Source organism: Pagrus major, chromosome 16 (assembly GCF_040436345.1).
Source record: "Pagrus major chromosome 16, Pma_NU_1.0".
NCBI lineage: Eukaryota > Metazoa > Chordata > Actinopteri > Spariformes > Sparidae > Pagrus > Pagrus major.
Window position 1 is genome coordinate 2,644,211 of NC_133230.1, and position 11,764 is coordinate 2,655,974.

At 38.9% G+C, this 11,764-nt stretch overlaps 2 protein-coding genes across 2 annotated transcripts; both read left to right on the top strand.

Moving 5' to 3' along the window:
* Positions 1-1,684: 1,684 nt before the first annotated feature.
* On the top strand, positions 1,685-3,301 carry LOC141010212 (E3 ubiquitin-protein ligase TRIM21-like). The gene has a single exon (XM_073483085.1). It carries the CDS (start codon positions 1,685-1,687, stop codon positions 3,299-3,301), a length of 1,617 nt encoding a protein of 538 aa, XP_073339186.1.
* A 3,570-nt stretch (positions 3,302-6,871) lies between these two features.
* LOC141010213 (E3 ubiquitin-protein ligase TRIM21-like) lies at positions 6,872-8,506 on the top strand. Its single transcript, XM_073483087.1, has one exon. The coding sequence runs from the start codon at positions 6,872-6,874 to the stop codon at positions 8,504-8,506; it is 1,635 nt and encodes a 544-aa protein (XP_073339188.1).
* The last annotated feature ends 3,258 nt before the right edge of the window (positions 8,507-11,764 follow it).

Genomic DNA, 11,764 nt, shown 5'->3' on the forward strand with positions numbered 1-11,764 from the left:
TTAAAAAATGTTTTTAAATGAAAAAGTGTTTTCAGTTTACTGTCATCAAGGAGGGAAGAAACCAGAAAATATTCACATTTAAAAAGTTTGAATTAAACTATTATTGTATTGTTCAGCTCTATGATCAACTTGTAAGTTTAATTACAACAATAATTAACAGTGCTGCTGTTCTGTTGTGCTAAATCACAACTTACACTAATTATTACAATGCAAATACATGTTGACACTTATTTAAAGAAGATTATCAGATCAGATTATATCTGATGTGTTTATAAAACCAGCATGAACACACACACACCTGTGTTAGGACCGTCCACGTGGTTCTGACATCAGATCGGCCGCCTGTAGATCAACAAAGCCTGGTAAACAAAGGAAAGTGCAACGACCCTTGTGTCCAGTAGGTGGCGCCTGCTTGTCACAGTCCCCCCAGGTTGGAAACCTCCCATCTCCCATTGTCTGTGAGCGCACCTGAACGCACCGGTTGCGCCGCCACCGGAGCAGATAAAAACAGCTGCGGACTCATTTCATCGGTCCAGATGTTACATGTTGCGGGAAGCATCAGTACTCAAAGGCAGCACCGAGACGTTTGGATCTCTTCCCGCCCAGGCCGCAGTCTCACGTCGACTCCGCTGTTTTAACAGCCAACGCAGGACGCCGCAACCGCCTTTAATCCAGGCCGAGGAAGCAGCGGGATTAAGGAGGACAGACTACAAGTGAGGCTTCTTTAGTGTCTGGGCAGAGACCAGAAGTTAGCGTGTGTTGTGTGCTCGTGAGCTACATTGTTTGTTGTGAGTTTGTTGACCGCAGTGTCCCTCTTTAATTGCTGTTAGTGTTAAGTTGTAAAACATGTTGTTGGTTTCTCCTTTCCGCTCACCACGAGCTGATTTAGCCTCCACTCTGTGGAGCGGAGTGTTAGCTTAGCCGCCGCTAAGGGCGTTAGCTCTTTGTCTTTGTGTTTCTCTCTTAACTAACCCACATGTACACACACACACGAGGGGTTACGCGCACACATGTAATCTTATGAGCGACCTGTTGGAGACTTTTGGTTGATGACCTCGCTATAACATAAGATGTGTGTCTCCTGCTACCTCCCTTTTATGACTTCAGAGTGACCGCCATTTTGGCTGTCCGCCATCTTGTTTCTTTGACTACGACCGCCATCTTGGCTCCTCTTTCTTTGTCTCTCCGACACACACACACACCCAGGCTTGTTTGTTTATCTGTGCGTGAGTTTAGTTTCATAGTTTAGCTGCTTTAGTTGAGTGATTGATTCTTCTTTATTGAAAGTGTTATTGATTTGATCAATTTGCTAACAATAATAAAGTCTATAGCAGTTTTCTGTGATTATTTTGTGCATATGTTTTGTGGTATTTACTGGGTGTGACGGTCGGTGCTCGGATTCATTTTCTAAACTGTTCCTTTAATTGTAAATATTTTACAAATATTTACAAATATTTACATTTAAAGTGAACCCTTCTTATGAGACTAATTTTGGACCGGACAAGTATCTGGTGGAATTTAGTCAAGTCAATGTGCTTTTTTGTCATTTAATGGAAAAAATAAATAAATAAATAAAACTTTCAAAATTTAGCTATATGATACAAAAGTGTCTTCTATCATAGTTTGATTTAAAAAAAATGAATAATTACAGTTCTGCTTCTTCACACTTTTGTTTCCAGTGAATATGTCAGCTGCCAGCAGTCTGCTCTCTGAGGATCAGTTTCTGTGCTCCATCTGTCTGGATGTGTTCACCGATCCTGTCAGCACACCATGTGGACACAACTTCTGCAAAAACTGCATCTCTGAACACTGGGATATGAAAGACTATTGTGAGTGTCCCAACTGTAAAAAACGTTTCAAAAGAGGACCCGAGCTGCAGGTCAATACTTTCATCTCTGAGATGGTTTCTCACTATAAACAGTCAGCTCGACAGAGAGCCGGCAGCAGCTCAGAGCAACAAGCTGCCAAACCAGGAGAAGTTCTCTGTGACATCTGCGCTGGAACCAAACTGAAGGCCCTGAAGTCCTGCCTGGTGTGTCTGGTCTCCTACTGTGAGACTCACCTTCAGCCTCATCTGACAAAGTCAATCCTGAAAAGACATCAGCTGATCAACCCTGTGGAGAACCTGGAGGGCAGGATGTGTGCAAAGCACGATAAACTGCTGGAGCTGTTCTGCAGAGATGACCAGACATGTGTCTGCATGCTCTGCACTATTTCAGACCACAAACCACATGATGTTGTTCCTCTGAAAGAAGAATATGAAGGAAGAAAGGCAGAGCTGGGGAAGACGGAGGCTGAACTTCAGCAGATGGTCCAGCAGAGACAACTGAAGATCGAAGAGTTCAAACAGTCTGTCAAGGTCAGCAGGGAAAATGCAAACAGGGAAATAGCAGGTAGTGTTCGGGTCTTGACTTGGCTGAAAGACATTATTGAGAAAACACAGGCTGAAGTCACTGAGATGATTGAAGCAAAGCACAAACTGATAGAGAAACAAGCCAAAGGCTTCATCAGAGAGCTGGGCCAAGAAATCTCTGAGCTGAAGAAGAAAAGTGCTGAGCTGGAGCAGCTCTCACTCTCTGAAGACCACCTCCACCTCCTCCAAAACCTCCTGTCCCTGAATGCTGCTCCACCCACCAAGGATTGGACAGTCCGTCCTCCATCTTATGAGGGGAACCTGAGGGCAGCTCTTGTTCTGTTGGCGGAGATGCTCAAAATTAAATTGAAGAAACTGCTACCAAAGACTGAGCTCAAAACTGCCCAGCAGTTTGCAGTGGATGTTACTCTTGATCCTGATACAGCATATCCAACACTCATTCTGTCTGGAGATGGCAAACAAGTACATCATGTTGATGCACAGAAGAAGCTCCCAGACAACCCAGAGAGATTTTCTGCTAGTCTGTCTGTCTTAGGGAAGCAGGTCATTTCTACAGGAAGATTTTACTTCGAGGTTCAGGTTAAAGGGAAGACTCATTGGGCTTTAGGAGTCGCCAGGCAGTCATTCAATAGGAAGCAGCCAATCAGTATTGGTCCTCACAATGGTATTTGGGCTCTTGGTTTGAGGAATGAAAATGAGTACTGCGCTCCTCCAGTCCATCTGTCTCTGAAGTCACAGCCTGAGAAGGTGGGGGTGTTTGTGGATTACGAGGAGGGTCTGGTCTTCTTTTATGATGTGGATGCTGCAGATCTTATCTACGCCTATACTGGCTGCTGCTTCACTGAGAGACTCCTGCCATTCTTCAGCCCCTCCTCTAATCTGGGTGGCAAAAACTCTGCCCCTCTGATCATCTGTCCTGTCAACTAGGGATGCAACGGTAGAGTTTTCCCACAGTTCGGTATGCATCACAGTTTTTGGGCCACGTTAACGGTACGGTTTCGATATCTTACTATAAAACTACTCACACTAGCAAAGGCAATATTGCATGTAAACATAATTAAAAGCAGACATAGTCAAACCACAAACCTTTATTATAAAAATTTAACACATCTTAATTGCCTTCATTAAAAAAACATATGCAGTATCCAATCAAGTTAAACAACAAACATTATTGTAGTATTGTATTGTTTGCCTTTGTGTATTGAACCTAACAGGGCGTATTGAACGGTTTGTTAAAATATTGAATATTGTTGCATCCCTACTGTCAACCCTCCTGAGTAGAATAACTATCAAGAAAAAGACTCACTACTTTTTGGATGTAACAAATCTCCATATTTAGTGATAACGTACACAGTGTTTATGTTTGGTTCAGATTCTATTGATTTTGTATTTTTGCATCTTTATTATATCAACTCCACACTGCAACTAACTACTGTAACACAATCATTTAATTGATCTTGTATAATGTAATTTATTTACTGTTTGTAAATATCAAAATAGCCGTCCAATAGTCACAGGCCTTACCTTAAGTTGTTTTGTATATTTTTTTGTAAGTTGACGTCTTTTCATGATTTTATGACAATCATGTAAAATGATATAAAACAGCAGGAAACCTTTTTTTTTGCCTTCCTCTGTTCTACCATCAGTTGTAAAATAACATTGTTTTACGTTTTGGCATTTATAGAGTGTGAGATGAGGACATTTTCTTTTGCAGGTGACATTTATGTCTCAGTTCTGATTTCTAACTTCTCATTTGAATATTTTAGAGAGTTTGTAAAATGACTTGCAGTAGACAGAACAACAGAACAACAACCATGAAAATCTGTCACAACACATGTGGTGAATACACGCATGCTTTGCCTCTTGATATCTGTTATATACTGGTTTTCTTATTACTAATATGTTTGTAAAGAAAGTTTTAAAGAGTGGAAAAAGTGGGATTGTTGTGTCTCTGTTGTTACTGAGGAAAACTATCATTGATATTGTTTTTATACTAAAATAAACATGTTGTAAGACTATATCTAGTGTTTTCTTTAAATCCAATAAAGATACAACATCTATACAACACAATAAGGGGCAACAAACAGTGATATGATTGAATAATAATGAATAAAAATAGATTAACCACAAACACTGTCATAAAACAACAGCATAGAAGGCAGTGAAAGAGGGTTTGAAGGAAAAGCCTCACCTCCATGATAATGTGAGTTAATACATCTTGTTGTGTTTTTCTCTTCATCCACTGGTGCCTGTCAGGCTTAAATGTGACTCCAAAGCCATATTTCACTCTGCAGAACATTTTGTAAATACATCACATGCAGAAGGCTAACTTTATCAGAACATTAGACAATACACAACATTGATTAACAATGAATTTTTATCATTGTTACAATTCAAAATATTGTTTTCAAATAAAGCAGCACTGTTAGTGAAAATTATTGTTAAACATATACTAAATTGGTTTCCTGTAACCCATTTTGATTGCTAATGTGTGATGAATTGATTTTACACAAACTATTCTTGTAATACTTGACAACTAATTTACTGTTCAGCTCTATGATCAACTTGTAAGTTTATTTACAACAATAATTAACAGTGCTGCTGTTCTGTTGTGCTAAATCACAACTTACACTGATTATTACAATGTGAATACATGTTGACACTTATTTAAAGAAAATAAATGCAGTCATGTTGCAGAGCAAAGTGGATAACATTAAAATAAGGGCTGTGTCCTGTAGACATCGTCCACTAGAGGTCACCCTATCTCAGTTAAACCTGCTTCAGACCTCTTCTAACAGCTCTCAGGCCACAGAGGTCAGTGCACAGTGAGATTATTATGACTCACATCATGGTAATAATTTCTTGTGTGTGTGATTCATGAGTGTAAAACTATCATAACTGTGAACCTGATGTAATCTCGGGGTTGTGGAGATTTGGATTATGCCAGACGAGCTGTATGGAGCCATTTAATGTTTTCTTTCGTTGTTTTTTTAACATTTAAAACAAGTCTCCAGCTACTTCAGTTGTTTAGGAGAACGCTGTTTTACTGTGAAGCTCCAGAAATGTTTTGTGGACTACAAAAACTTCACCTGACTTTCCATCAGCATGGAGGGAGGAGATGATGACTGAATGCTCAGTTTTAGGTGAACTGTTCCTTGAAAAACAAACCAACCTTGACACTTTTACTATTTCAGTAATCATAGTGCTTTCATGGTCCATATTTACAAAAAAAACCCCAAAAAAACAAAACAAGTATAATCAATCAACCATCCACATAAAAGTCTGCTGTGGGAAAGATATATTTACCAAAAAATACAGTTTGTTCTTGGATGTCAAAGACGTTCTTGTCTTTTCTCTTTCCTGCTACAGACTCCCATTTTAAAACAAAGAGGACATTAAAAAGCATCCAGCAACTACAATACTAGTTACTGTTTAACTAATTATACTTTGCTCCCTGTTAAACGTATCTTGAGAGGCGGAGCAAAAGCAAGGCAGATACATGAATCTGAAAGTTTGTCAGAATAAGAGAGAGAGCTGCAGTTCAGACGCATCAGTGAGACATAAATTCAGTTCATCTGGTCTTTTTTCAACTATACAGAAGTCTGTATCAAACCCTGGTGAGTACAGCACATTGAGAGACGAGAGAAAATCAGACTTGGCCACTTGAGTAGTTCCAGAGGTGTCTGCATATCATGATTTAATTAACACCCTGCAGCCTATCAGAATCAAGAGCTGAAACAAGAGGTGGAGCAAAAGTGGAGAGACAGGTGAGCTCCAACGTCAGACTCCTCAACTGGGATTGAGAAATCATTTGAGTAAGAAGAGTTTTGCAGTTGAGACACATCTTGTTGTTTCTCTCTGGACAGCGAGACTTAAACTCAGTTCATCTCATCTTTCTTCATGTGATTACTACATAAAAGTCTCTGCAAACACCGGTGAGTACAGCAGATTATATCTGATGTGTTTATAATACCAGCATTAACACACACACACCTGTTTTCGATCAGGGTGTGGCTCTGGTACGGTTTTGCTCCGTCATACGTCGTCTGGCAACCCCCACCGGCTTTATTTTTTCTGAGAACTTTTTGCTGGGTCAACACGGAGTGTTTTATTTTGAAAATTAACTGGATGTTATGTTGTTGTTCTGGTGTCTGACTTCCTGTCTGCTCTGTGCTGAATTCAGCTGAAATGCTGCATCGTGCTCTGGCATATATATATATATATATATATATATATATATGTGTGTGTGTATGTGTGTATATATATATATATATATATATATATGTGTGTGTGTGTGTGTATGTGTGTATATATATATATATATATATATATATATATATATACACGTATACATATATATGTATACGTATATATGTATATATGTGTATATATGTATATATATGTATATATATATATATAAATTTAGCTATATGATACAAAAGTGTCTCTTATCATAGTTTGATTAAAACTACACTTTCACTTTTGTTTCTAGTGAATATGTCAGCTGCCAGCAGTCTGCTCTCTGAGGATCAGTTTCTGTGCTCCATCTGTCTGGATGTGTTCACCGATCCTGTCAGCACACCATGTGGACACAACTTCTGCAAAAACTGCATCTCTAAACACTGGGATACGAAAGACTATTGTGAGTGTCCCAACTGTAAAAAACGTTTCAAAAGAGGACCTGAGCTGCAGGTCAATACTTTCATCTCTGAGATGGTTTCTCACTATAAACAGTCAGCTCAACAGAGAGCCGGCAGCAGCTCAGAGCAACAAGCTGCCAAACCAGGAGAAGTTCCCTGTGACATCTGCACTGGGACCAAACTGAAGGCCCTGAAGTCCTGCCTGGTGTGTCTGGTCTCCTACTGTGAGACTCACCTTCAGCCTCATCTGACAGTGTCAGTCCTGAAAAGACATCAGCTGATCAACCCTGTGGAGAACCTGGAGGGCAGGATGTGTACTAAGCACGATAAACTGCTGGAGCTGTTCTGCAGAGATGACCAGACATGTGTCTGCATGCTCTGCACTATTTCAGACCACAAACCACATGATGTTGTTCCTCTGAAAGAAGAATATGAAGGAAGAAAGGCAGAGCTGGGGAAGACGGAGGCTGAACTTCAGCAGATGGTCCAGCAGAGACAACTGAAGATTAAAGAGATCAAACATTCAGCCAAGGTCAGCAGGGAAAATGCAGACGGACAGATTGCAGGTAGTTTTCAGGTTTTGACGAGGCTGAAAGACATTATTGAGAAAACGCAGGCTGAAGCCATTAAGATGATTGAAATGAAGCACACACTGATAGAGAAACAGGCTGAAGGCTTCATCAAAGAGCTGGAACAAGAAATCTCTGAGCTGAAGAAGAAAAGTGCTGAGCTGGAGCAGCTCTCACTCTCTGAAGACCACCTCCACCTCCTCCAAAACCTCCCGTCCCTGAATGCTGCTCCACCCACCAAGGAATGGACAGAGGTCACAGTCCCTCCTCCATCATATGAGGGTATTTTCAGGGCAGTTTTTGTTCCGTTGTTGGAGATACTCATAATTGAATTGAAGAAACTGCAACCAAAGACTGAGCTCAAAACTGCCCAGCAGTTTGCAGTGGATGTGACTCTTGATCCTGATACAGCATATCCAACACTCATTCTGTCTGGAGATGGTAAACAAGTACATCATGTTGATGCACAGAAGAAGCTCCCAGACAACCCAGAGAGATTTTCTACTGCTCTGTTTGTCGTAGGGAAGCAGGTCATTTCTACAGGAAGATTTTACTTCGAGGTTCAGGTTAAAGGGAAGACTCAGTGGATTTTAGGAGTTGCCAGACAGTCAATCAATAGGAAGCAGCCAATCATTATTGATCCTCAGAATGGATTGTGGACTCTTGGTTTGATGAATGAAAATGAGTACTACGCTCCTCCAGTCCGTCTGTCTCTGAAGTCACAGCCTAAGAAGGTGGGGGTGTTTGTGGATTACGAGGAGGGTCTGGTCTTCTTTTATGATGTGGATGCTGCAGATCTTATCTACGCCTATACTGGCTGCTGCTTCACTGAGAGACTCCTGCCATTCTTCAACCCCGCCTCTAATCTGGGTGGCAAAAACTCTGCTCCTCTGATCATCTGTCCTGTCAACCCTCCTGAGTAGAATAACTATCAAGAAAAAGACTCACTACTTTTTGGATGTAACACATCTCCATATTTAGTAATAACGTACAGAGTGCTTTATTATTTATCTTTATTATATCAACTCCACACTGCAACTTACCACTGTAACACAATCATTTAATTAAGTGTTTGTAAATATCGACATATCGGTCCAGTCGTCACAGACCTTACCTTAAGTTGTTTTGTATATTTTAATGTAAGTTGACAATAATGTAAACTGATATTTGCCTTCTTTTGATCTACCTTGGTTGTAAAATAAGTGTGAGATGAGGACATTTTCTTTTGCAGGTGACATTTATGTCTCAGTTCTGATCTCTAACTTCTCATTTGAATATTTTAGAGAGTTTGTAAAATGACTTGCAGTAGACAGAACAACAACCATGAAAATCTGTCACAGCATATGTGGTGAATACACACATGCTTTGCCTCTTGATATCTGTTATATACTGGTTTTCTCATTACTAATATGTTTGTAAAGAAAATTTTGAAGAGTGGAAAAAGTGGGATTGTTGTGTCTCTCTGTTGTTAATAAGGAAAACTATCATTGATATTGTTTTTATACTGAAATAAACAGATTTTGTAAGACTATATCTAGTGTTTTCTTTAAATCCAACACAGATTCAACATCTATACAACACAATAAGGGGCAAAAAACGGTGATATGATTAAATAATAATGAATAGAAATAGATATATTAACCACAAACACTGTCATAAAACAACAGCATAGAAGGCAGTGAAAGAGGGTTTGAAGGAAAAGCCTCACCTCCATGATAATGTGAGTTAATACATCTTGTTCTGTGTTTTTCTCTTCATCCACTGGTGCCTGTCAGGCTTAAATGTGACTCCAAAGCCATATTTCACTCTGCAGAACATTTTGTAAAGACATCACAGGCAGTAGGCTAACTTTATCAGAACATTAGACAATACACAACATTGATTAACAAGGAATTTTCATCATTGTTACAATTCAAAATATTGTTTTCAAATAAAGCAGCACTGTGTTAGTGAAAATTATTGTTAAAAATATACTAAATTGGTTTCCTATAACACAATTTGAGTGCAAATGTGTGATGAATTGATTTTACACAAACTATTCTTGTAATACTTGACAACTAATTTACTGTTGAGCTCTATGATTAACTTGTAAGTTTATTTACAACAATAATTAACAGTGCTGCTGTTCTGTTGTGCTAAATCACAACTTACACTAATTATTACAATGCAAATACATGTTGACACTTATTTAAAGAAAATAAATGCAGTCATGTTGCAGAGCAAAGTGGATAACATTAAAATAAGGGCTGTGTCCTGCAGACATCGTCCACTAGAGGTCACCCTATCTCAGTTAAACCTGCTTCAGACCTCTTCTAACAGCTCTCAGGCCACAGAGGTCAGTGCACAGTGAGATTATTATGACTCACATCATGGTAATAATTTCTTGTGTGTGTGATTCATGAGTGTAAAACTATCATAACTGTGAACCTGATGTAATCTCGGGGTTGTGGAGATTTGGATTATGCCAGACGAGCTGTATGGAGCCATTTAATGTTTTCTTTCGTTGTTTTTTTAACATTTAAAAAAGTCTCCAGCTACTTCAGTTATTTAGAAGAACGCTGTTTTACTGTGAAGCTCCAGAAATGTTTTGTGGACTACAAAAACTTCACCTGACTTTCCATCAGCATGGAGGGAGGAGATGATGACTGAATGCTCAGTTTTAGGTGAGCTGTTCCTTGAAAAACAAACCAACCTTGACACTTTTACTATTTCAGTATTCATGGTGCTTTCATGGTCCATATTCACACCCCCCCCCCCCCCAAAACAAAACAAAACAAAACAAAACAAAAAAAAAACAAGTATAATCAATCAACCATCCACATAAAAGTCTGCTGTGGGAAAGATATATTTACCAAAAAATACAGTTTGTTCTTGGATGTCAAAGACGTTCTTGTCATTTCTCTTTCCTGCTATAGACTCCCATTTTAAAACAACGAGGACATTAAAAAGTAACCAGCAACTACAATACTAGTTACTGTTTAACTAATTATACTTTGCTCCTTGTTAAACGTATCTTGAGAGGCGGAGCAACAGCAAGGCAGATACATAAATCTGAAAGTTTGTCAGAGTAAGAGACTATACAACAGTCTCTGTCAAACCCTGGTGAATACAGCACATTGAGAGACATGAGGGAAAATCATACTCGGCCACTTCGGTAGTTCAAGAGTTGTCTGCATATCAGGATTTAATTAACACCCTGCAGCCTATCAGAATCAAATATTCACTGAGACCATGGTGTAAACCCAAAGATGCAGTACTCTCTGGATGTCTTAAACTGGCCTCTTCTGGTGTCTTTTTGTAAATGTATTTACTATTGACTGCTGTAGACTCTCATTGCAGAACATTTTAAAATTAAATAGTCTCCAGAATAGCTCTCAGTGCACATACACAGCTTCCGTACTTTGCTTCCCTTATATTTTTTTCATGTGTCACAAATATGTCACTATAATTAACCTGTGGGAGGGAACATAGAGTCAGGAACAGAGCGGAAACAAGAGGCGGAGCAACATAGGAAAAACAGGTGAGCTCCAACGTCAGACTTCTCAACTGGGATTGAGAATTCATCCGAGTAAGAAGAGTGTTGCAGTTGAGACACACCTTGTTGTTTCTCTCTGGACAGCGAGACTTAAACTCAGTTCATCTCATCTTTCTTCATCTCATCTCTTATAACAGTCTCTGCAAACACCGGTGAGTACAGCAGATTATATCTGATGTGTTTATAATACCAACATGAACACACACACATCTGTTTTCAATCAGGGCGTGTCTTTTTTTTTTTTTTTTTTACATTTAAATAACTTGTCAAATGAAACTTTCAATGTAAAATGTAAACATATAATACAAAACTGTCTCCTCACATTCTAGTTATTATTCTTTGATGGTTAATAATGAAAGATTCTGTCATCACAGTTCTGCTTCTTCACACTTTCACTTTTGTTTTCAGTGAAAATGTCAGCTGCCAGCCTCACAGTAACATTACATGAGCTGTCCTTAGTCAATGTGTGCTTCTTTTGTCATTAAATGAAAAAACTTGTCAAATAAAACTTTCACTTATGTAAAATATTGCTATTTGATACAAATTTGTCTTCTAACATTTTGGTAATCATAGTTTGATACGTAAAAAAAATAAATTATAATTGACGTTTTGCTTCTTCATGCTTTCACTTTTGTTTCCAGTGAAT